This window comes from Oryx dammah, unplaced genomic scaffold, assembly GCF_014754425.2.
Source record: "Oryx dammah isolate SB20612 unplaced genomic scaffold, SCBI_Odam_1.1 HiC_scaffold_17, whole genome shotgun sequence".
Taxonomy (NCBI): Eukaryota; Metazoa; Chordata; class Mammalia; order Artiodactyla; family Bovidae; genus Oryx; species Oryx dammah.
Genome location: NW_024070201.1, coordinates 51,863,785 through 51,891,058, shown reverse-complemented (window position 1 = coordinate 51,891,058; position 27,274 = coordinate 51,863,785). Strand labels below are relative to the sequence as shown.

At 38.7% G+C, this 27,274-nt stretch overlaps 1 protein-coding gene, 1 non-coding gene and 1 pseudogene across 2 annotated transcripts in view; all 3 read right to left on the bottom strand.

The window, feature by feature from the left end:
- Window positions 1-27,274, bottom strand: part of RNF169 (ring finger protein 169) — an 87,591-nt gene that overhangs the window by 21,569 nt on the left and 38,748 nt on the right. The window contains exons 3-4 of the mRNA XM_040258822.1: window positions 6,987-7,133; window positions 1,050-1,168 (exon numbers count right to left, since the gene is read on the bottom strand). Coding sequence (XP_040114756.1) covers window positions 1,050-1,168; window positions 6,987-7,133 — 266 coding nt within the window. The remainder of the gene's footprint in view (window positions 1-1,049; window positions 1,169-6,986; window positions 7,134-27,274) is intronic.
- LOC120877168 lies at window positions 16,668-16,805 on the bottom strand. The gene has a single exon (XR_005724290.1). It is a non-coding gene; the product is annotated as a small nucleolar RNA SNORA57 (small nucleolar RNA).
- The window catches only part of LOC120876055, a 6,259-nt pseudogene continuing 2,585 nt past the window's right edge, over window positions 23,601-27,274 (bottom strand).

The window sequence follows — 27,274 nt, the reverse complement described above, 5'->3', positions numbered from 1 at the left end:
TTAAATCAACTATACTCCAATAAAATTTTTTTAAAAAGAACAGGAAAATCAGAACATATACAAAAAGGATTCAGATATAAAAACATCAGGGATCACAACAGTATGAACTTTATGACATTCTTAAACTTGGTAGATTTTTTTGGTTTTATTTATTAGTGACTAACAATAAAGAGCATTCAGATAAAAAGGATCCAGGTGTATGTCTACAAGTAAACAAGAAAGGCCACTTCATAATGCTGTGTTAAGGAAGAGAAGAACCCTAGAAGTAAGAGTGAGCAACGCCAACTAAACCAAAACAGACAACAAATGGGGTAAAGATTATGTGTTTTCTTATTAAAACAGAGTATGGCATGTAGTAGCTGTCCCCGAAATGTCCATTGAATAAATGATTCCTTCCACCCTTCTTTCATTTTTCCTTCCTTTCTTTTCCCTCCTGTCTATCTATCCATCCTTCCTTCCTTCCTTCCTTCCCTCCAGTGAGGCCTTCATTATTCTTCTATCACCCAACATCCATCCAATTCCTCCTTCCTTTCCTCCCCAGGGCCTGCAAAGTGCAAAGTATCAAGAGATTCCTTGACAAGAGTCTTAAAAACTTTTCAGTTTGCCCTCTTGAAACCTATCAAGATATATTTTACTTCCAGGCACTGAAAAAAAAAAAAATCAACTTTGGCCTGAAGTTCCTACTAAGAGAAAAAAGTTCACAAAGAAAATCCATGGCTACTGTCTTCAGGATCAATGGATACTGAATAAGGCTTTACTGTTTCCTCCCAGAATAGAAAGTTCAGCTCTTCTGTTCAGCAGAGCAATTAGTACAATCCTATCCTGACAATACCAGAAAAGGATAATGTTTACTTTTCTTTAAAAATTCAGTTCAGTCCCTTATTTCTTTCTAATCCATATTTGAAAACCAGTTTCCCCCTTCCCCGACTCCCACCTCCCCCAAAGTAACTACAGTAAATCCTTTTGCTCCCCTGCCCCACCCGCAACCCCATCCCTTTTGCCTCATACCCCAGAATGAAAGAACCCTGAGTTCATTATCAGGCTCTTACCCTGCCAGGAAAGCTAAGGAGTAGGAGCTGCTCTTGGAAACAAATGCTGAGCGGTGTGTCTGTATCATCTTGCCTCGGGAAGGCTCTTCATTCTCTGAATCTGAGAGGCGTGCAGGACACTGGCAGGAGACAAGGGAGACAACACTGTCCAAGTGGGTTCCCACGGACCCCCCACAGCTAGAGCCCAAACCTCTCTAATACATGCCCCTTCCCTCAGACCAAGCGATGATGCCAGCTGCCTCCTGGGATCCCAATCTGGAGAGCCCAATACAGCTCAAACTGAATATATCCAAAATCAAACTCGCTATTTCTCTTCTCTAAGTCCCACTATGAACCCAGTTAGCAGCCTCGATGTCATCCATGACTCTTTCCCTTTTTCCAAAGTCATAATAACATTGCATAGAGCTCTTGAGTACCCGAACACACCCAAATATTTTATTTCATTTACTCTTTAACCAGTTCCACTAAGAAAGGCCTATTACCTTTTACAGATGGCAAACTGAGGCTCAGAGTAGTTAATTTGCCTAGGATTTTAGAGTTAACAGGTAGCTCATGGTCCTTCGATCCAGAACATCTGTTTTCAAACTGCCTCCATGTTATTCCTACTTTGCTCCATTGTACTCCTCAAATGTCTCTCAGATCTAATACTCCGGTCTCTCATAATCCACTTGTGTATACTCATCATCGTTGCCTTTCCTTAGATTCTCATCATCTCCTGCAATAATCTACTTACAGGTCTTGCTCTTTCCAGCCTTTCTTCCCTCTAATCCTCTCCATCCTATTAAGCACACAGATCCCATCACTCCCCTGCTTAACTGTTGGTGACTTTAGGATCAAGTCTAAATACCTCAGCATGATCAAATAACCTTCAAAACCTAGATCCAACCTTCTTTAAAGTTTTTCTCCCAGCAGCTCCACACAGGTAACTCCTTGAGCTCTACAGCAATCCAACTATTCTCAACTCTCCACATGTACCATCACAGTCTTTCAAAACTTCTATTCTTTTGGACATGCTATTAGTCCCTTTCCCTAAGATTCTCCTTCTACATTTTCTGCCTATAAAATATTCACTAGCCTTTCAGAGGCATCTTAAATGCTACTTTCTCTTGAAAGGTTTTTCCATCAGCTTTTTCCATCTTGCTGACACTATTTCATTTATCTTCACTTTATTTTCGAGTTTCTTTTCGAGTCTTTAAATTTATATTCAGTGTTTCTTTTACATGTGCCTTTTACATACAACATATGAGAATTTGCTCATGATTTAATATGAGTTCCTTCTTTACAGTGTGTATGTGTGGGCTAAATCACTTAAGACATGTCTGACTCTGTACAACCCTGTAGACTGTAGCCCGCCAGGCTCCTCTGTCCCTGGGACTCTCCAGGCAAGAGTACTGGAGTGGGCTGCCGTTTCCTTCTCCAGGGGATCTCCCCAACCCGGGGATGAACCCGGGCCTCCTGCGCCTCCTGCAATGGCCGGCAGGGGGAGCAACTACCACACTCAACTGTGGCTTCTTATTTAAGAGTCTGACTTCTGTTTCAGACAGCTGACTCGGACAGTAAATGATTACCTTTTCTCTAAAACTTCTGATACTATTATACAGTAGGTAAACAAAAAAACATGTCTAATCATCTAATGATTAACCAGTTTTCTAATGATTAGGGAAAGTGAAAGTGGACTCGCTCAGTCGTGTCTGACTCTTTGCGACCCCGTGGACTGTAACCTACCAAGCTCTTCTGTCCATGGAATTCTCCAGGCAAGAATACTGGAGTGGGTTGCCATTTCCTTCTCCAGCGGATCTTCCCGACCCAGGGATTGAATCCGGGTCTCCCGCCTTGCAGGCAGACCCTTTAACCTCTGAGCCACTAGGGAAGCCCCTAATGATTAAGTTAATATCAAAGTTAGAGTTACGGACAGAGGCATGCAAGGCATCTTACGGCTCAGAGTACATCGTATTCCTTAAATGTTTTGCTATTCTCTAAGCTGATAGGCACATTCATACAATAGGCTAGGTTTCCAACAGCCTGCAAGAAAGAATTGAAGGATTATAATTTACAGAGAAGCTCTTCAGTTTTGTAGGGTGTCTATCACTCCTTAAAACCCTGTTGTACAAACTATTCACTGGAGAGATGTTAATAGCACTAACTCATTACCAAATATTGTGGGAAGCAAGAAAAACCTTTGACATCAATAGACTCAACAGGGGAGGGTAAATAATGGCAATTCTTCTTTATTTAGGATTTTCTACACAATCAATTCAGTACCGAATAAAAGAATATTCAAATTCCAGCTCTACTATTAGCTACCACTGTCACTAGAGGTTAGTTGCTTTACCTTTCTGAGTCTCAGTTTCTCATCTATAAAATTAAGAATTATCTCTCTACTATTAATACACCTATTGTGATAAACCATTAAAAACACAAAGTGAATTAGCTCACAAGTAGTAAATGGTCAACAAAAGATAGATTTTGTTTACATCAACTTTAGTAGTATTAATCTTTTAAGAAAACACTTTAGTGTTATAATACAAATATGCCAGGTTTCTTTTAATTGTTGAAAATAAATTTACATTATTATAAATAATTACATAAAGAGAAAGTACTCCAAACCCCAACTCCTCTCTATTTCTACTCCCACAAAAACCTAAAACCATAATATAGGAAAATATTTACCTCTCATCTTTAACACTGCATAAAAATAAACCTATAGCATAGATCTCCTGGAATAGAATATGGCAAACCACTCCAGTATTCTTGCCTGGACAATTTCATGAACAGAGGAGCCTGGTGGGCTAGAGTCCATGAGGTCTCAAAGCGCTGGACATGACTGAGAGACTAAGCATGCACACGGGCAATGAGACACATGGATATCATCACAGTGGCGGTTTAAGACACAAAATATCAACAGAAGATGAATTAGGTAAATCCTACAGTAAAGAATAACTAGCGGACCTCTAAATAATGATGCGGGATTCTTTATTTACATGGCAAGACATCCATGATTTATAATTTATTAAAATAGATTATAAAACAGTATGTATACTAGGTTGCATTTTCTGAAAAGAAAAACAAAATATGTTATACACACACACACACACACACACACACTTAGAAATCTGCAAGGATATTCACCAAAATGTTTATAGCAGTTATCTCTAGGTTGTGGGATGACAAGCAATTTTCCACTTTCAGCTTTATAATCTTTGGTATGGCTATAATTGTTACACCAAATTGTTTTCCAACAATTTGAACTATTATTGGTATTAACTGTCATAACAGATCATAATAAACACTGTGCCTATTTTATTTCCATTCTAAACAAATAACAGATAACTGCTTCCACAATCAGCCCTCACCTTCCTCTATTTGAATTCAACTTGATAAACATGAATCAAACTCTTGTGATGTGCAAGGTACCATGAGAGATTTTTTAAAATGGTTAAGACATATTCCCTATAGTCAACAAACTTAGAAATCAAATAGAGAAACACAAACACACAAATAACCATAACATAAGGAAGAATTAAATAAGTCATATAAAAGTTACAAACTGAGGAAAGGAAAGTTGAGGGGGAAGAGAATGGATAATAGAAGCGGAGAAACAAGAAATTCCTACCAGTTCCAGGAAGGCAACAGCTTTTGAACTGGCCATATAGAGAGATTAATAGCATTTCATCAGGTAAGGTTAATGGTGTATCAGTGAGATGAAATGCAAGAGCACGGATCCTCGGAAGAGAAAGCATGGGTTATGTTTGGGAGAAAGCAAACAGTTCAGTTCCCTAGAGTTCTGGGATATAAGCAAGGATAGAAAGAGAAGCTAGACTAATACTAAAGACTTAAACATGAAGAGTTCTCATTTAGTTCCACAGGAAATGGGGAGCCACTGAGCTTTTTGATTCAGGAGGGTAAAATGATCAATCCAGCTCTAATCATAATACTCCCTATTAAAAATAATCCTTTAGCTGACCTTCCACTGAGACCACTTGAACTTCTCTTCAGTCCCAATGAATGTATCGTTGGCTAAACTAAACGAAATTACTTGTCCTACACCAAAATTTCTTAAGAAATATTTTATGGTAAAAGTCTCAAAAATATGAAATATAAATGCAGATAGAAAAAAGGTAAAATCACAAAATCTAAAACTTGAAGTGTTCATAGATCCAATTTTATTCAATGTATAGGCAATTTTGCAAAACTGGCCACGACCAATCAGAATTGGTATTAATACTTCCTGATTCCTTTTAAGATTAAATTTTAGGTTGATGTAATTAATTTCTATTTCAAAGATTGAAGTGGCAAAAGAAAAATAATTAGAGCAAATTTCCATCTTTGTTATGAGTGGATATTCGAGATATTTCCTCGAGGAAACCTGAGTCTGGCAAGGTCAACAACAACAGGTTCCTTCTATCAAAGGGCCATAGTAAAGAGTAAGCTCTCTGCCAAAATTGGTTTGTTCTGAAAAGAAATCTCTTTCTGGGCAGTTTTTGATGAGAACAATAATGGATAGTCCTGTTGGGGTGAAGAGGCAGAGTTTGCAGTTTTTAGAGACCACAGACAACTATTAGTTCGGGGCTATTAGTCAGAAGAACTACTATATGCACAAAACTATCATGTATTTTATTATTGCCTTCCTAGATGAACCATATTCTCTCCAAAAGCAGTCTTTTTCCTTTTGTAGTTCCTGGTGAACAGAGTTTTAAGAGTACATAAGCATTTCATATTTTTTAAACTGAATCTTTTCAGAAGGTTGGAATACAAATGGTTGTTTTTAACAATCAAATAATAACAATTATTGTAACTGGGATCAAAAAGCCCCACATACACATTGACAGTCAGCAAATACTATCAATTCAAGAAAGCTTATGTAATCTCAGTTTCTAAAGTTCAGGGAAAACACCTTTGCAAAGAGTAAACCAAAAGCACTGAGAAATTATGTAACATGGCCAAAGTTGTACAATCTGTTATAATGCTGGGACCTGTTTAACAGGCAGACTTCTAGTCTAGAGATTTTTTTCCCTCTATTCTGTTATGCTGTCTTTATATATAATAAAACTTTATTAATCCACCTAATTAAAAATATAACCTGAAATACAAACAAGACAGAATCATAAAACATTTTAACAGGTATGACTCTAAAGGTATTTAGCTAAGTACATACAGCAAGTAATAGAAGATGTCCGATCCAATATAAATTGCCAAAGAAAAAGAAAACCAACTGTAATCATACATTTGAGCCATAATCAGTGGATCCTCCAAAGGGCTTTCTTGTATTAGTTAAATATACCATTTACAACCTTTTACAGTAATTTGCTTGGTAAATAAGTAATGAAAAGAATTCAGGCAAGATTTGGCCCAATTAGAAGTTTAATTAAGTTAAGTTTAAACAAAGTATCTCATCTAATATTGAGGACTGACCCTGTAAGCCTGGTGGACTACAGTTCATGGGGTCGCAAACAGTCGGACATAACTGAGCACACACACAGACACACACACACACAGACACACACACCTTGTAACTAGAGAACTATGCTGTTTGGGTTATTATAAAGAGTAAAGGGAAATAAAATACAACCTTTAAGGAAAGTTCATCCTCCTAGTTGAGGATATAACACATACAGAACTCCATCAAATAACAACACCTAAGTCAAAATGACAATGTATGTATAAAGCTTACCCAAAGTAGCATATACCACACTAGGTTTTCCTTCTCACTCACCATTTTTCCCCACTGCTCTCCCTTAATCTTTTCACACAAGTCTCATTGTCCTGTTCACAAATCATTTTCTCCAGCTCTCCATCTGGATGCTAAGGTCTTCAATATTCCTAAGTTGCAGAGTCAATGACTGTTACTGATCATCAAGACAGGTTTTTCAGATCCATGTCACCTGGGCTAATGGCTGATTTTGAGACAAGTGTCCATCAAAAAAGTGATCTACTTACATGCTCTAGATTTGTCTTCAGTACTAATGGCTCATCTCTTTTTTTCTGTTCATCTATTTTCCTTTTTCCTATTTCTGTGTCCTCTGGTAACAACTTGTGGATTTGATCTTCAGAGGTTTTCTCCTCTTGTAACTTTTCTTCTCGCAGCTAAAAATACAAATCACATCGACAGTAGTTTTAGGCAACAAAAGACTTAAAAATATCATTTATTCAGTAGTCTATTAGAACAAACAGGAAAGTTCTGAGACTATTTTCTTATTGGATATAAAGCCCTCTTAGTTTTTAAGTAAGTCAGCTTCTACTTGACTCTTAGCAAACATCCACTTCATGGCTTAAGATTTAACTGCTCTGCATTCTTGAGCAATATGAAATCACAAAAGCTAAGATAATACACATAATCAAGAACTAAGGTTTATTCACTTAGCCAAGAAACTTTCTTTATTTCCATAATCCAGATATAACTGCACTAGGCCAGGAGAATACCAAAGATGTATGCCACAGAGGGTCAGGGAAGTTGGACTAAGCAAGAAAGGGCTTTGGGCCTACTGGCAACAGAAAAAATGGCTTATAACAGTCCCAATGTCCTACAGTTCATGCTGTTATCTTGTTACCTACAGGACAGGTCAAGTACATGGTCTACAAAGAAAGTTAAGGCAGACTAATATGCTCCTCATTTGAGGGAGGTAGCCTGATATTATGAAAATAAGATGGCTTTTGGAATTAAGTAGTATCTTGCTATATACTTACGGTATATCAAGAGTTCCTTTCCTAACCTCCCTTTATTCTCTTTTCATTGCCTGGGACTTTAATAAAATTTAAATGGCATAATGTATATGAAAGCAATTTTAGGCTACTAATACTTTTAATCATACTTATAAAAAATAAAACTAGAGAACAAATTTTTTCATTGGCTGTCAACTCAGAGTTATAAAACAACAATAACAATAAACAACAATATTCAGTTTTTAAAATTAATATTTCTTTTTTATTTTTTTAAGTTATGAAAGTATTACTCATTTACAGAAGACTTGGAAAACACAGAACAAAGTTACATATAGTCCCACTATACATTACTATTATTTTTTAAGTAGGCAAATTAAAATTTTTAGTTGGAATTTCAATATCAAACTGAAAAATTAATAGAATGAATAGACAGAAAAGCAGAAGAATACAGTAGACTCGAGGGCTTCCCAGGTGGCGCGAGTGGTAAAGAACCTGCCTGCCAATGCAGACTCTCGGTCAGGAAGATCCCCTGGAGGAGGACATGGCAACCCACTCCAGTATTCTTACCTAGAGAATCCCATGGAGAGGAGCCTGGCAGGCTACAGTCCATAGGGTCGCAAAGAGTCAGACATGACTGAAGTGACTTAGCACACACATGCTCACATACATGAACCAATTGGTACCATGAACCAATTCCAGATAAATTACGATTTATACAATTTTCACACAACAGAAGGATACAAATTCTATTCAAGTTCCTATAGACTATAACCTAGAAGACACTGGAACATTTCCAGGGACATAAAACAAGGTGCAAAAATTTCACGGTCTAAAGGCATTAAAATCATACAGAGCCTGTTCTCTTATCATTGTGGAATTATGTTAGAAATCAATATCAAGAGATATTTGAAAATAACCCACATATTTTTAAGTGCAATATGACATCTACCAAGAGAGTTCACTGACTTAGTCATTTAAAGCCTCAATAAAGTTAGACTGAAAAAAACACAGACGGTGATTGCAGAGAAGAAAGCATTTAAATGAGAAATTAATATCCAAGACACTTAAAAAACCCCATGCATCTGGAAATTAAATGTCCATTTTAAAACAATGGGTGTATCTAAGAAGCCATAACAAGGAAAATAAGAAAATTTTTGTAACAGAATAAAAATGAAAAGAGAATTTATCAGAATTTGTTGCATGCAGCTGAAACTGCTCAGTGTAACTTAAATACAATGTGGAATCTTGAAAAAGGTGTGAAAACAAATAATTGACACTGGCATAAGATTTTATGATATTTTGAACAAAATCTGAACTTTAGTTAATAATACCATATCACATGTTAATTTCTTGTTTTGATAAAGATTTAGCCTTGTATTTCCAATTTCCATAGGTATGATTCCAATAAGCCTGAACTAGTCTTAACACGCTGAGTCTAACTAAAGAGGTTATGAATATGTAAAGAACACAAAATACAATGTTATATAAGGAGGAGATTCAAATGAAATAATGTACTCCCAACTTCTCAAGTCAAACAAGAACACAAGAGGATGAAAGCTGATCCATAGCTAGAGAGAAAGCAAACCTGAATTCTGTGCTAACTGCCTACATGAAAGATCAAAGCCTTTTAACAATCTTAGATGAGAAATTCTCATTCAACATGAACACAGGCTTCACTAAGGGGCATTTCACTTGAAGAGAATAGAAAGGCAGAGCGGCAAAAAGAAAACAAGTTTCAGCATCACCTTATCACTTACTGAACTGTGTGTGTCAGATGTGGCGCTCAAAAAACAACAACTAAGGTTTACGATTTAGGTTCAGTTCAGTTTAGTCGCTCAGTCGTGTACGACTCTTTGTGACCCCATGGACTGCAGGACACCAGGACAGGTTCCCTGTCCATCACCAACTCCCAGAGCTTGCTCAAACTCATGTCCATTGTTGTCAGTGATGCCATCCAGCCATCTCACCCTCTGTAGTCCCCTTCTCCTCCTGCCTCAATCTTTCCCAGCATCAGGGTCTTTTCCAATGAGTTGATTCTTCGCATCTGGTCACCAAAGTATTGCAGCTTTAGCTTCAGCATCAGTCCTTCCAATGAATATTGAAGATTGATTTTGTTTAAGATGGACTGCTTGGATCTCCTTGCTGTCCAAGGGACTCTCAAGAGTCTTCTCCAATCAGTTAAATTCAGTCGGTCAGTCATATCCGACTCTTTGTGACCCCATGAACCACAGCATGCCAGGCCTCCCTGTCCAACACCAACTCCTGGAGCCTACCCAAACTCATGTCCATTGAATTGGTGATGCCATCCAACCATCTCATCCTCTGCTGTCCCCTTCTCCTCATGCCCTCAATCTTTCCCAGCATCACGGTCTTTGAAATGAGTCAGCTCTTCGCATCAGGTGGCCAAAGTATTGGAGTTTCAGCTTTAACATCAGACCTTCCAATGAACACCTAGGACTGATCTCCTTGAGGATGGACTGGCTGGATCTCTTTGCAGTCCAAGGGACTCTCAAGAGTCTTCTCCAACACCACAGTTCAAAAGCATCAATTCTTTGGCGCTCAGCTTTTTTTTATAGTCCAACTCTCACATCCATACATGACTACTGGAAAAACCATAGCTTTGACTATGTGGACCTTTGTTGGCAAAGTAATGTCTCTGCTTTTTAATATGCTGTCTAGATTGTTCATAACTTTTCTTCCAAGGAGTAAGCATCTTTTAATTTCATGGCTGCAATCACCATCTACAGTGATTTTGGAGCCCAGAAAAATAGTCTCTCACTGTTTCCACTGTTTCCCCATCTATTTGCCAAGAAGTGATAAGACCAGATGCCATGATCTTAGTTTTCTGAATGTTGAGCTTTAAGCCAACTTTTTCACTCTCCTCTTTCACTTTCATCAAGAGGCTCTTTAGTTCTTCTTCGCCTTCTGCCATAAATAAGGGTGGTGTCATCTTCATATCTGAGGTTATTGATATTTCTCCTGGCCATCTTGATTCCAGCTTGTGCTTCATCCAGCCCAGCATTTCTCATGATGGACTCTGCATATAAGTTAAATAAGCAGGGTGACAGTATACAGCCTTGATGTACTCCTTTTCCTATTTGGAACCAGTCTGTTGTTCCATGTCCAGTTCTAACTGTTGCTTCCTGACCTGCATACAGGTTTCTCAAGAAGCAGGTCAGGTGGTCTGGTATTCCCATCTCTTTCAGAATTTTCCACAGTTTATCGTGATCGACACAGTCAGAGGCTTTGGCATAGTCAATAAAGCAAAAACAGATGTTTTTCTGGAACTCTCTTCCAATACCATGGTTCAAACACATCAATTCTTCGGCACTCAACTTTCTTTATAGTCCAACTCTCAAATCCACACATGACTACTGGAAAAACCATAGCTTTGAATAGATGGACCTCTGTTGGCAAAGTAATGTCTCTGCTTTTTAATATGCTGTCTAGGTTTTTCATAGCTTTTCTTCCAAGGAGCAAGCGTCTTTTAATTTCATGGCTGCAGTCACCATCTGCTGTGATTTTGGAGCCCCCAAAAATAAAGTCTCTCACTATTTCCAGTGTTTCCCCATATTTTTGCCATGAAGTGATCGGGCCGGATGCCATGATCTTAGTTTTGCCAAATTCAGGCTTAAATTGAAGAAAGTAGGGAAATATTGAGTTTTAAGCCAACTTTTTCACTCTCCTCTTTCACTTTCATCAAGAGGCTCTTTAGTTCTTCACTTTCTGCCATAAGGGTGGTATCATCTGCGTACCTGAGGTTACTGATATTTTTCCTGGCAATCTTGATTCCAGCTTGAGCTTCGTACAGCCCAGCATTTTGCATGAAGTACTCTGCATATAAGTTAAATAAGCAGAGTGACAATATACAGCCTTGTCGTACTCCTTTCCTGATTTGGAACCAGTTGGCTGTTTCACGTCCAGTTCTAACAGTTGCTTCTTGACCTGCATACAGGTCAGGTGGTCTGGTATGCCCATCTCTTGAAGAATTTTCCAGTTTGTTGTGATCTACACAGTCAAAAGCTTTAGAGTAGTCAGTAAAGCAGTAGTAGATGTTTTTCTGGAACTCTCTTGCTTACAATAATCCAACAGATGGTGGCAATTTGATCTCTGGTTCCACTGCCTTTTCTAAAAGCAGCTGAACATGCGGAAGTTCATGGTTCATGTACTGTTGAAGCCTGGCTTGGAGAATTCTGAGCATTACTTTACTATCATGTGAAATGAGTGCAATTGTGTGGTAGTTTGAGCATTCTTTGGCATTGCCTTTCTTTGGGATTGGAATGAAAACTGACCTTTTCCAATCCTGTGGCCACTACTGTTTTCCAAATTTGCTGGCATACTGAGTGCAACACTTTCACAGCATCATCTTTTAGGATTTGAAATAGCTCAACTGGAATTCCATCACTGCCACTAGCTTTGTACGTAGTGATGCTTCCTATGGCTCACTTGATTTCCCATTCCAGGATGTCTGGCTCTAGGTGAGTGATCATCGTGGTTATCTGGGTCATGAAGATCTTTTTTGTACAGTTCTTCTGTGTATTCTTGCCACTTCTTCTTAATATCTTCTGCTTCCATTAGATCCATACCAACTCTGTCCTTTATTGTGCTCACCTTTGCATGAAATGTTCCTTTGGTATCTCAAATTTTCTTGATGAGATCTCTAGTCTTTCCCATTATTTTTATTATTTTCTTTTTTTAAAATTTCTCATTATTTTCCTTTATTTCTTTGCATTGATCACTAAGGATGGCTTTCTTATCTCTCCTTGCTATTGTTTGGAACTCTGCATTCAAATGGGTTTATCTTTCCTTTTCTCCTTTGGCTTTCACTTCTCCTTTCTCAGCTATTTGTAAGGCCTCCTCAGACAACCATTTTCCCTTTGTGCATTTCTTTTTCTTGGGGATGGTCTTGATCACTGCCTCCTGTACAATGTCACGAACCTCCATCCACAGTTCTTCAGGCACTCTATCAGATCTAATCCCTTGAATCTATTTGTCACTTCCACTGTATAAGCATAAGGGATTTGATTTAGGTCATACCTGAATGGTCTAGTAGTTTTCCCTACTTCCTTCAATTTAAGCCTGAATTTGGCAATAAGGGGTTCATGATCTGAGCCACAGTCAGCTCCCAGTCTTGTTTTTCCTAATTGTATAGAGCTTCTCCATCTTCAGCTGCATAAAATAGAATCAATCTGATTTCAGTATTGACCATCTGGTGGGAGTCCATGTGTAGAGTCTTCTCTTATGTTGTTGGAAAAGGTTTGTTATGACCAGTGCTTTCTCTTGGCTAAAACTCTGTTAGCCTTTGCCCTGTTTCATTTTGTACTCCAAGGCCAAACTTGCCGTTATTCCAGGTATCTCCTGACTTTCTACTTTTGCATTCCAGTCCCCTACAGTGAAAAGGACATCTTTTGGGGGTGTTAGTTCTAGAAGGTCTTGTAGGTCTTCACAGAACCATTCAACTTCAGTTTCTTCAGCATTAATGGTAGGGGCACAGACTTGGATTACTGTGATACTGAATGGTTTGCCTGGTAAAAGAGCAGAGATCATTCTGTCATTTTTGAGACTGCACCCAAGAACTGCATTTTGGACTCTTTTTTTGACTTTGAGGGCTACTCTATTTCTTCTAAGAGATTCTTGTCCACAGTAGTAGATATAATGGTCATCTGAGTTAAATTCACCCATTCCAGAGTTAGGTAATGTGTTCAAATTCAGAGCCATAACCTTTGAACTGGAATTCAAATCTACATTTACCTTGGTGGTTCTCAGCCAAGGATGATTTTACACCTGGCAATGTCTGGAGACACTTCTGGCTGTCACAGCTGAGGGGACAGGGACTGGTATCTAGTGGGTAGAGGCCAGGAACTGCTACTAAGTATCCTAAATGCATAAAATAGCCCCCAATAATATATACATACACAGATGTTGCCATTTAAAAAAAACTAAAAAATTTCCTGTTTTATGTATTTTAGCGTTACTTTGTTCAGTGATTAATTGTGTTTACATACTATGTTCTCTGGCTTTTTAAGTGTTTCAGAATGCATCCTTTGCTTCCAAATAATGTTTATGGCTGCTCTCAAAGTTTTTGACAGTGAACTTGTGCTATTGTCAAAACAACTTTTTCATTGCAATGTTGAATCTCTGTGAACACAGCATCAACTTGAAGTTAAAAATTTACAGAATTGAAAACCCCATATATCTGTTTAAATCTTCATATGAATCATGTTGGTGTTTTCTCTATACTGGATTCTGTAGATGCTAGTTTTTGGTCCCTTTTGATGGTTATTTATAAGGACTTGAGAACTTGGTCTCTAAGAAAGAGTTTTTATACTCAGGGAAAATGGCTCAGATAGTGTCAGACAATAGCATATAACCCTGAATAAGAAGTATTGATAGGAGAAGGAAATGGCAACCCACTCCAGTATTCTTGCCTGGAGAATCCCACGGATGGAGGAGCCTGGTGGGCTGCTGTCTATGGGGTCGCACAGTGTTGGACACGACTGAAGCGACTTAGCTGTAGCAGCATCAGTGCCACAAAGTGAAAATACAGGTCTCTAACTACAAACCACCAAAGGGTTCCATTCCCACTTAAACCAAGGTCATACACTTTATGTCTGAACTTTTTTTACTTTTCATCTTCATTCATATCTTGGTAGTTTTCCCTGCTTTCCAATAGAGTATGAGGGCTAAAAAACAAAAAGAAGTATTGATAGCTGCTGTTTATTGAACTCTTCCATGTTTCAGACATGAAGTTTATAGAGCTTACCTTATTTAATCCTCAAGGGCTTTGTTTGTACCTATCATTACCATTTTATAGACACAAAAATTAACACTCAGTGGTTATTTCCTAATGTCTGTGTTTGAATACTGAAGAGCTTAGATTTTAAAGCAAACCACTGGCTTCAAATACTAGGGTTTCCCAACCTCAGTACTATTGACATTTTGGGCCAGATAGTTCTTTGTTAAGGTGAGCAGGTCAGAGTCTGAGCAGAGGCTTTTTCATGAATACTTTGCTGGGGAGCAGGAGTTAAGAATGGAATGGTACAACAAGAGACAGCAAGCCAATAAAATGGTTGGCCTAATAGTTGTCCTACAGAGGACAATGTGAGAAACTGTATGAAATGCAGCTCAAGACTCAAATCTGAAGTGAGAAACGGGTAAGCAAATATTATATACATATGTATGTATGTGTGAGTGTGTGTGCATAAATAGACTCCCACCTCCTGCTGACCAAAATTTGCTCCACTGGATGTTAAATATCCCTCACACTGGCTTGTACAACTCCAGTAAGTTCCCATGGTAAGCACTGTACTGCAACCACAGAGGAGCCCTAGAGCTAAAAGCAAGAAACAAGCAGTGTAAGCCAACACAAGAGATCTCAGACTGTACCAAGTGAAGTTGCCCACCTCTGTAAAGTGGAATGCTTTTTACTGCCTCCATTTTTTAAAATGTTTATTTATTTACTGGCCATGCTGGGCAGCTCATGGGATCTTAGCTCCCTGACCAAGGATGGAACCTGTGCCCCCTGCAGTGGAAGGGGTGAGTCCTAATCCCTGGACCACGAGGGAATTCCCGGCCTCCATTTTTAGATACTATTACCGACAACTACTGACTTCCGTATAGTAATCTCATTCTCAGCCACACTCCAAGAATACCATGTAATTTCTTTCCTCAAAGTATCTTTACTTTGTCATTAATTTTTTAAAATAAACTTTTCTTTTAGGCTGTGCTGTGCATGTGGGATCTTAGTTCCCCAACCAGGGATCAAAGCCATGCGCCCTACAGTGGAAGCATGGGGTCTTGACCACTGGACCATCAGGGAAGTCCCCAAAATAAACTTTTAAAAATCAAACCACTATATACACAGTGTACAAATGATAAATGTAAAACATGAAAAATTCTACAAAATAAGCACATCCAGGTGACTACCACCCAGATCAGGAACCCCTTGTGCCTACTCCTCACCCCAAAATAGCCATGATCCCAGCTTACAACACCAAAAACATACCTTCACCTGTTTTTGAGTTTTTATATAAATGGAATTTTATATATGTATTGAATCTCTCTTCCTTCAGTCAACATTTCATTTGTGATCCAAGAGGGAGGGAATATATGTACACATATAGCTGATTCACTTTTTTGTACAGCAGAAACTAACACAACACTGTAAAGCAACTACTCTCCAATTTAAAAACGAACATTCCGTTTATGAAATTCATCCATGTAGGTGTTTTTAGTAGTTTGTTCTTTCTCATTGTTTTATAGTATTCCAATGTTTGACTACAAAATAACTCAATGATTTTATTGTTATAGATATTTGTGTAACTATTAATTTTTTTATTCACAAATAAACTACTATGACCATTCTTAAAAATGTATCCTGAGACATATACTGTTCTGTGGGATATATTCTAGAAGAGAAGCTGTTTAGTCGTAAAGTAGGGGTACATTGCCATAGCTTCCCCAAATTAATTTTACAAATTATACTCCCACCCCAATCTGCAATGTAGCAGGAATGACAGTTGCTCTCAACCTTGTTAACACTCAGAATTGTCTATTTTAGCCATTTCAGTGCATACATATTGATACTGCATTATGACTTCAATTTGTATTTCTCTGAAGACTAAAAATCTAGAGCAGTTTTTCACGTGCTTATCGACTATTTGGAAATTCTCTTTTATGACATGCCTATTCACATTGTTGCCCTTTCTCCTTTCAAATATTTGGAATTTCCCCTAATAATTTATAGGAGTTATACTTTTTGGATATGTGGCAATTTTCAAGAAAAAATACATACATATAAGAAACACACACACACACTTTCCCCCCCCTCTCATACTAGCTCGCCTTTTTCATTCTCTTGGTAGTGCCTTTTGAAGGCAAGAAGCTCCAGGTTTTAATGCAGTTTAACATTAGTGATTTTTTTAAAAGAAATTGTCTCATAGTATCTATTTTTTGGCTCTGTGTCCTGGCGCTTGAGGACAGAACCAGAGGACTGGAAGCTGCTGTTACTGAAGACATGATGCCAAGGAGGCCAGAGCCCATTCCTTCTACCTCCATAAATTACACAGATCGGGAATCCCTGCCAAGAAAAGGAGGGTCCAGAGGCACCACCCCCCTTCCCCAAGATCCCCAGCACGAACCCCATGTCTACAAAGTCACACTCACTCAGTCATCGCCCTCATAGTATCTTTAAGGAATTATATTTTGACATTTCACATACAGATCTACAATCCACCTTGAGCTGTTGTTTTTTCTTTTTTAAATGAACTACGTTAAGGAATAACCTCCATATGATAAAATGATCTCATATGGAATGCATAGCTCAACGAATTTCAACAAATGTAACCAAGTAACCATATCCCTAATCAAGATACAGAACATTTTTACCACCAAGAAAGTCACCTCAAACCCAATAGTGGGAATTTCCTGGCAGTACAGTGCTTAGACTCTATACTTTTACTGCCAAGGGCCCGAGTTTGATCCCTGGTCAGGGAACTAAGATTCCACAAATCATGCAGCATGGCCAAAAACAAAAACAATAAAAAACCCACTAGTAATCAATCTCCCACCCTACTCAGCTCAAAGCAACACTTACTTTTATAACTATGACTACAGATTAGTTTTGCCTACTATAAAATCATACAGCATATATTCCTTTATGTCAAGATTCATTCACAGCACATTTTTTATATTCATCCATGCTACTAAGTTCATTATAATACTATATTCCTTATATTCTTTTTATGGATAAGTTATATTCCATTGCATGAATATACCACAATATGTTTATCCATTCAAGTATTATACATGTGGGTTGTATTTAGTTTGGGGCTATTATGAATAAAGCTGCTATGAACATTCATGTCTTTTTCTGAACAGATGTTTTTATTTTGCTTGTGTAAACAGCTACAAGTAGAATTGCTCCGTCAAGTAGTTGCTGCTGCTGCTGCTAAATCGCATCAGTTGTGTCTGACTCTGTGACGCCATAGATGGCAGCCCACCAGGCTCCTCTGTCCCTGGGATTCTCAAGGCAAGAACAATGGAGTGGGTTGCCATTTCCTTCTCCAATGCATGAAAGTGAAAAGTGAAAGTGAAGTCACTCAGTCATCTCCGACTCTGCGACCCCATGGACTGACAAGACAAGAGTCCTGGAGTGGGTTGCCAGTGCCTTTTCCATCAAGTAGCTAAGTGTATGTTTAAACTTATAAACTGCCAAAATGTTTCCCATGGAGATATACCATTTTATACAATCAGTCCTCCATATCCATGGGTTCCACATCAGTAGATCTAACCAACCACAGATCAAAAATAAAAAATCAATCTGCCAGATTCCCTGGTAGTGCAGTGGATAAGAATCCTCCTGCCAATGCAGGGGACATGGGTTCAATCCCTGGTCCAGGAAGATTCCATGTGCTGCAGAGCAACTAAGTCCGTGCACCACAACTTCTGAGCTCGCACTCTAGAGCCTGTGAGCTTCAATTAAGTGCCTGTGCCGCCACTACTGAGCCCCTGTGCTGCAACTACTGAAGCCTGTGCCTCTAGAGCCTGTGCTCTGCAACAAGAGAAGCCACTGTAATGAGGAGCCCACGCACTGCAATAAGAGCAGCCCCAGCTCTCTGCAACTACAGAAAGCCTGCATGCAGCAATGAAAAGCTGGTGCAACCAAAAATAAAATAAATAAGTGTTTTAAAAATATCAATCTGCCTTTGGTGGAACCTGTGTACACTGAACCTGCAGATGCCAAAGGCCAACTGTACTCTGTTTTTCATAAGGGACTTGAACATCCATGGATTTTGGTATCCACATGGTTTCTGGAACCATTACCCTGTAGATATGGAGGGAGGATCTATTCCCACTAACAATTCAAGAGAAATCCAGCTTATTCTCACATTCATTTGGAACATGGAATTCTTAGCCTTTTAATTTTAGCTATTCCAGAGAAAGCAGGGGATATCCCATATGTGATTTTAGTGAGTATCTCCCTGCTGGTTAACTATGTTGAGCATCTTTTCACATTTTCGGTAGCATGTCTTCTTTTGTGAAGTGTCTGTTTTCAATCAAGTTTCTTTTTTAAAAAAAATTCTAAATAAAAGTCCGCTGTTAGATATTTTGAGAATATCTTCTCCCAGTATTTGCTTTGTTTATTTTCTAAATGCGTAGAAGATTTTAACTTTAATAAAATTCAATATATCATTTTTTCTTCTGTGATTAGGCTTTTTGGGGTTCTTGTCTCATAAATCTTTGCCTACCCTAAGAGCAATATTTTTTTCTTCTAGGTCTTCTTTTGCATAATTTTAGCTTTTATGTTTAGTCTATGATCCATGGTATACAGATCAAGACTGACTTATTCACAGGATAAGTCTATTCCAACATCACTGTTGAAAAGACTGTTCTTTTGCCACTGAATTATTTCTGTCCCCTTAAGAATATCAATTGACTATTTATGAGAGGGTCTATTCCAGGACTATATTCTATTCCATTGATCTATGTCTTTTCCCTATGCCAGTACCATATTCTCTTGATGACTATCATCTAAAAATCAGGTAGTAAAAGTCCTTCAATAAAAACAGTCATTATTCACAGACATGATCCTCCATGTAGAAAATTCACTAGAATCTACAAAAAAAGCTACTAAAACTACTAAATGAGTTTAGCACAATTGTAGGATAAAGTATCAAAATGTAAAAACCAATAGTATTTTTATATACTTGCAAGAATTGTAATACCACTTACAGTAATATCCAAAAATGTGAAATATTTAAGATAAATCTGATAAAAGAGCTGAAAAGTGAAAACCACAAACCACTGCTGAGAGAAACTAATAAAGAACTAAATAAATAGAAGGATATCATGTTTATGAGTCTGAAGACTCAATTACTGAGATATCAATTCTCCCCGAATTGATCTATAGACTCTAGGCAATCCGAATCAGAATGCCAGCAAGTGATTTTGTAGAAATTGGCAAGCCAATACTAAAATTCAGATGGATATACAGTGACCCAAGAAGCCAAAATAACTTCTTACTATAAAGCTACAATAATCAAAACAGCATGGTACTGGTATAATAATAAACAAATAGATCAATGATACAGGTACAACATAGAGTGTAAAAATAAATCCACAATATGCAGGTAACTAATATTTGACAAAGGTGCAGAAAGCAATCCAATGGAGAAGGATAGTCTTTTCAGCAAATGTGCCAGAATAACTGGGACATCCATATGCACAACATATATAAAAATTAACTCAAAATGGATCACAGACCTAAATGTAAAGCCTAAAACTATAAACCTTCCAGAAGAAAACACAGGAGAAAATCTTTGTTAACTTTGGAAAAAGAATTCTTGGATATAACACCAAAAGCAAAATCTACAAAAGGAAAAAAAAAATGTACAAAGTGTACTTTTTGAAAGTTAAAAACTTCTACCATTCAAAGGGCTCTAAGAAAATGAAAAGACAGATACAGGGAGAAAAATATTTACAAAGCATATACCTGATAAGACTTGTATTCAAAAATCTTTCCAAATTCAACAGTAAGAAAATACAAATAAACACATGAAAAGATGCTCAACATCACTAGTCATTAGTTCAGTTAAGTTCAGTCGCTCAGTCGTGTCCGACTCTTTGTGACCCCATGAACCACAGCACGCCAGGCCTCCCTGTCCATCACCAACTCCCTGAGTTCACCCAAACCCATGTCCATCAAGTCAGTGATGCCATCCAACCATCTCATCCTCTGTGGTCCCCTTCTCCTCATGCTCTCAATCTTTCCCAGCATCATGGTCTTTTCAAATGAGGCAGCTCTTCGCATCAGATGGCCAAAGTATTGGAGTTTCAGCTTCAACATCAGTCCTTCCAATGAACACTCAGGACTGATCTCCTTTAGCATGGACTGGTTGGATCTCCTTGCAGTCCAAGGGACTCTCAAGAGTCTTCTCCAACACCACAGTTCAAAAGCATCAATTCTTCTGCATTCAGTTTTATTTACAGTCCAACTCTCACATCCATACATGACTACTGGAAAAACCAGTGGTTTTGACTAGACGGACCTTTGTTGGCAAAGTAATGTCTCTGCTTTTGAATATGCTGTCTAGGTTGGTCATAACTTTCCTTCCAAGGAGTAAGCGTCTTTTAATTTCATGGCTGCAGTCACCATCTGCTGTGATTTTGGAGCCCCCCAAAATAAAGTCAGCCACTGTTTCCCCATCTATTTGCCATGAAGTGATGGGACCAGATGCCATGATCTTAGTTTTCTGAATGTTGAGCTTTAAGCCAACTTTTCCACTCTCTTCTTTCACTTTTATCAAGAGGCTCTTTAGTTCTTCACTTTCTGCCATAAGGGTGGTGTCATCTGCATATCTGAGGTTATTGATATTTCTCCCAGCCATCTGGATTCCAGCTTGTGCTTCCTCCCGCCCAGCATTTCTCATGATGTACTCTGCATAGACGTTAAATAAGCAGGGTGACAATACACAGCCTTGACGTACTTCTTTTCCTATTTGGAACCAGTCTCTTGTCCCATGTCTAATTCTAACTGTTGCTTCCTGACCTGCATACAGGTTTCTCAAGAGGCAGGTCAGGTGGTCTGGTATTCCCATCTCTTTCAGAATTTTCCACAGTTTATCATGATCCACACAGTCAAAGGCTCTGGCACAGTCAATAAAGCAGAAATAGACGTTTTTCTGGAACTCTCTTGCTTTTTCCATGATCCAGCGGATGTTGGCAATTTGATCTCTGGTTCCTCTGCCTTTTCTAAAACCAGCTTAAACATCTGGAAGTCATGGTTCACGTATTGCTGAAGCCTGGCTTGGAGAATTTTGAGCATTACTTTACCAGCATGTGAGATGAGTGCAATTTTGTGGTAGTTTGAGCATTCTTTGGCACTGCCTTTCTTCAGTTCAGTTCAGTTCAGTCGCTCAGTCGTGTCCGACTCTTTGCGACCCCATGAATCGCAGCACGCCAGGCTTCCTTGGCCATCACCAACTCCCGGAGTTCACTCAGACTCACATCCATCGAGTCAGTGATGCCATCCAGCCATCTCATCCTGGGTCATCCCCTTTTCCTCCTGCCCCAATCCCTCCCAGCATCAGAGTCTTTTCCAATGAGTCAACTCTTCACATGAGGTGGCCAAAGTACTGGAGCTTCAGCTTTAGCATCATTCCTTCCAAAGAAATCCCAGGGCTGATCTTCAGAATGGACTGGTTGGATCTCCTTGCAGTCCAAGGGACTCTCAAGAGTCTTCTCCAAGACCACAGTTCAAAAGGGAAATACAAATTAAAACCACAATGAGATACCACTACATAACAACTAGAATTGTGAAAATTGAAAAAAGACTATCACTACCAAATGTTGGCAAAGACTGAGAGAAACCAGAACATTGATACACTACTGGTAAGAATTAAAATGGGAAAACCACTTTGGAAAAGTTTGGCAGTTTCTTAGAAAAGGAAGCATACATACCATATGATCCAGCCATCTCAAGTCAAGTATTTACTTAACAGAAAAAAAAATTATTTTGTACAAAGACTTGCAAGTGAATGGTCACAGTAGCTTTATTTGTAATAGCTAAGAACTGAAAACAACCCAAATGTCTATTAAGAGGCAAACAGATAAACAAACGGTGACATGTAAAATGAAATACTACTCTACAATAAGAAAGAATAAATTATTGATACATGTAACTAGTTGAATGAATCTCAGAATTACTATGCTGAGTGAAAAAGTGAAACAGAAAAGCATTAAGCAATTTAGACCAAAAAGAAAAAGCATTAATTGGACTTCATCATAACTAAAAACTTTTGTGCAAAGGATACTAACAAAAAAGTGAAAAGACAACCTATACAGTGAGACAAAATATTTACAAATCATGTATCTGACAAAGATTTAATATTCAGAATACATTAAAAAAAAAAAAACTTACAACTCAACAATAAAAACCCAACTCAAAATTGAGCAGAAAGACCTTAACAAACATTTCTCCAAAGAAGAAACACAAAGTTATCAATAAAGACATGAAAAAAGGCTCAACATCATATTCATTAGGGAAATGCGAATCAAAACCTAATAAGATACCCACTAGAATGGTTATTTTTTTAAAAATCAGAAAATAACAAGTACTAACAAGAACGTGAGTAATTGGGGCCCTCACACATTGTTGGTAAGAGTGTAAAATTGTACAGCTGCTGTAGAAAACAGTTTAATGATTCCCTTGACCTGGCAATTCCACTCCTAATTATATACCCAAAATAAAAGAGGGAGTCAAACAGACACTTGTATTCCAATGCTTATGAAGCATTATTCACAACAGCCAAAAAATGAGAACTCAAGAGTCCATCAGGAGACAAAAGGATTAACTAAATGAAACGTTGTTGTTTTTCAGTTGCCCAGTCACGTCTGACTCTCTGGAACCCCATGGACTGCAGGACGCCAGGCCTCCCTGTCCCTCACCATCTCCCAAAGTTTGCCCAAGTTCATGTCCATTGCATCGGTGATACCATCCAGCCATCTGATCCTCTGATGCTCTCTTCTTGTTCTGCCCTCAATCTTTCCCAGCATCAGGGACTTTTCCAATGAGTCATCTGTACACATCAGATGAACAAAACACTGGAGCTTCAGTTCAGTATCAGTCCTTCCAATGAGTATTCAGGGTTGATTTCCCTTAAGATTAACTGGTTTGACTCCACGCTCCCCAGGAGTTTCAGGAGTCTTGCTAGCACCACAGTTCGAAGGTACCAATTCTTTGGCGCTCTGTCTTCTTTACAGTCCAGCTCTCAGAACTATACGTGACCACTGGGAAGACCATAGCCTTGACAAAACGGAATATCCAGCCATAAAAAGGAATGAACTACTAAAACATGCTACGATGTGAATGAACCTTGAAAACATGCTGCGTGAAATAAGCCAGGTCACAAAAGGACAAATATGATATGATTCCACTTACATATCTAGAATAGGCAAATTTGTAGAAAGAGAAAGTAGGTTAGAGGTTAACGGGGGTTAGGGGGTATGATGGAATGGGGCAATATCGATTAATGGGTACAGAGTTTCTGTTTGGAGTGATAATATTTTGGAGAAAGAATAGCGATGATTGCACAACACTATGAATGTATACTCAAGGCCAATGAATTGTATACTTAAATTGGTTAAAATGACAAATTTTATGTCAGATATATCTCACAGCACTTAGAAGTTTTTTTGTGTGTCATATAACTTACTATGTAAGTATCATTAAGTTCCAGCTAGCATTGTATCCTTTTAGATATAAATAAATAACCTGTATGACAGGTTCACTCAAGGCAATCATCTAGCAGGAGGCTTCAACTAACCCTCAGGTTAGAATCAAATAATTGAATTGTCTGACAGCTAAACACAAAAGCAAATGGAATTCCTAGCCATAGGGCAAGCCTCCACTGAAGGAACAGGCTGTGGAGCTCACTAGATTCTTCAGTCCTGTTCATTCAAGGGTGGAGATGCCTACAGAATATTTGTAGCTAATCATGTCATGAATAATGCCCATTTTACCATGAAAAGTTATTTATCTTCATAATTGCAAAATGTGAGTGATGGGTATACAGGTATTCATTTTATTGACCTTTTATATTTGTTTAAACATTACAAAAATTAAAAATTTAGAAAACATTTATAATATTCATTATGCTAGTCAACAAACCTCAGGCACTGGATGATTGCAGAAATAACTAAAGGGCTTGTAGGAGCCTCTGTAGAGAAAGTTCTGATTACTGTCTTTCAAATGCTAAGTAACTACCCCAGAGTATTTATTCCCTATTATTAATAGTACTTCAAATGTTAACTAGCCATACTTAAGAGTTTAGAATAAAACACATATGAACTTTCAATTTGGAACCGTGTCCTATTCATCCTTGGTATCTCCTCTCCCACTTTAGTACTAGACATAGGGCCTGTATGCACCAAGTTTAATTCCAGCAACATTTACAGCACATGAGAATCTATGTGTTAAGAACTGCTTTTAGAGCAAGGATGTAGCCCTGACCAAAAATGACAAAGTTTTTTGTATGAGGCTTATACTCTGTAAGAATGTGATTGAAATGAAAGATGTGATTGGACTAATCAATTTTTAGGAGGTCTCCCAACAAATATCCCCTGCAATACAAACTATACCTATTTTGGTGACCACAGCAGTCCCCACGTTTTGGGGGAGCTTCTCTCAATTCTACAGTAAAAGATAATCAATGCAGTGGTGTCATGAACACAGGGCTCGTGGGAAGAGTGCTGTTCAATGGCACTTTAAAAAAATCTGGATGTAACTGCTCTCATTAAAGTTACATGCTTATCAAAATTCCCCCAACCAAAGGTAATGTTCCATACATCTGTCTCAGGCTAGAGAAGAATTTATTACTAATGTAATACAGTCACACATAGAGTGTGCCCTTCCAGTAATGGCAAGGAGGACAGTGAGAGTTCTCCTCTAAATGGACCAATAACGATGGGATTTTTCTAAAATATATCAGACCTTTCAAAGATTAAAACACACAGATCTTTACCACCCCAGCCTCTCTAGCTGTGCAGGAAACAACCAAGTTATAAGAGCATTTATCACATAATGCATGCATTAGGCCTCACAAGTTGAAACAGGAAACACTAATGCTTGTTACACATGATGTCTTCAGTTAACCTGAAGCCTTGTTTTATTTTGTGAAGCAAACCATTCATCACTTTCATCTTCTGCCATTGCATCATCCAATAATCTGTTCTCTCTGGATCCATCTTTTAGAGTTTTCAAAATGCTTCATCTCCCACAAAGCAAATTTCATGTCCATCAGGGTCAGGCAGAATGATCACTTGCACTGTTCCTTTCCCTAGAGTGCCCAGACTCACAAGGGGAGTCAGAATCCCCCAGTTCTCCCATTTTATCAAGTCTTCTGACAACTCTCTCTTTCTAGGGGCAAGAAAAGGCAATTTGTCCAAAAGCTGCTGCAAGATCACTGCCTCCTAGATGTCCTATAGCTCCAGCTTACACTGGTTATCAGCAGAGCCCAACAAAGTCTTCTGCTTCTTTTCATCTTTTTCATAAACTTTCATTCCTACTAAATTATACCAGTAGCCAAAGGACTTCTCAAGATCAGACTCTGGTAGAGTTACTTTTAATATAGGATCTGTCTGCGGTGGACTGCAGTTCTACAAACAGAATTTATATCCTCCAGGGGCTTTGGTTTCAAAAACATCTCCTGCAACCTCATTGAGTGGCCACTCCAGCTTCCTGGCATTGTTGACGGCCTGGCTAGAAGAGTGAAAAAGTTGGCTTAAAACTCAACATTCAGAAAACTAAGATCATGGAATCCAGTCCCATCACTTCATGGCAAATAGATGGGGAAACAATGGAAACAGTGACAGACTATTTTCTTAGGCTCCAAAATCACTGCAGATGGTGACTGCAGCCATGAAATTAAAAGACACTTGCTCCTTGGAAGGAAAGTTATGACCAACCTAGACAGCATATTAAAAAGCAGAGACATTACTTTGCCAACAAAGGTCCATATAGTCAAAGCTATGGTTTTCCAGTCGTCATGTATGGATGTGAGAGTTGGACTATACAGAAAGCTGAGCACCGAAGAACTGATGCTTTTGAACTGTGGTGTTGGAGAAGACTCTTGAGAGAGTCCCTTGGACTGCAAGGAGATCTAACCAGTCCATCCTAAAGGAAATCAGTGGTGAATATTCATTGGAAGGACTGACGCTGAAGCTGAAACTCCCAATATTTTGGCCACCTGATGTGAAGAACTGACTCATCAGGAAAGACCCTGATGCTGGGAAAGACTGAAGGCGGGAGGAGAAGGGGACGACAGAGGATGAGATGGTTGGATAGCATTACCGACTCAATGGATATGAGTTTGAGTAGACTCCAGGAGTTGGTGAGGGACAGGGAGGCCTGGGATGCTGCAGTTCACGGGGTCGCTAAGAGTCATACATGGCTGAGCGACTGAACTGAACTGGCTAGAAGCGAGTGTGGTAATCACGAAGTCACTGTCAAGTTTTTAGTCTCCGATGCCCTAACTGTAAGTCAGTTCTACAACAAAATGATCAGCCTCAGGTCCAAATCCATCCATCGTTTTACTTCATTTCCCATCATGAAGGCCTTCATTCCCAGGACATCACGATAGAAATGCTGTTAGGAAATGATTTTCCACTTTGAACATGAAGTGCAGAACCCTGCAAGTCACCATGACCTCCTACAGTACCCACCCCTCACACGTACAGTGCCACACCACCCACAGATGATGCCAGCACGGTAGTCCCAGTGGCACTTTAAAAATTAGAAGCTTGTGCATCCATAATTGTCTCATTTTCTTATCTAAATTGGTAAAATGGTCTACCACCCAATGATAGTAGACTACAGAAATAATAATTTGTGAGAGTTGTAGGACCTTCTGGCCTCTTGGTACTTCCTTAATCTTTCCCCTATGCTCATTCACTTTAGTAGGATCACACTCTTTGCAATCCAAAGGACTGTAACCTGCCAGGCTCCTCTGTCCATGGGATTCTCCACACAAGAATACTGGAGTGGGTTGCCATGCCCTCCTCCAGGG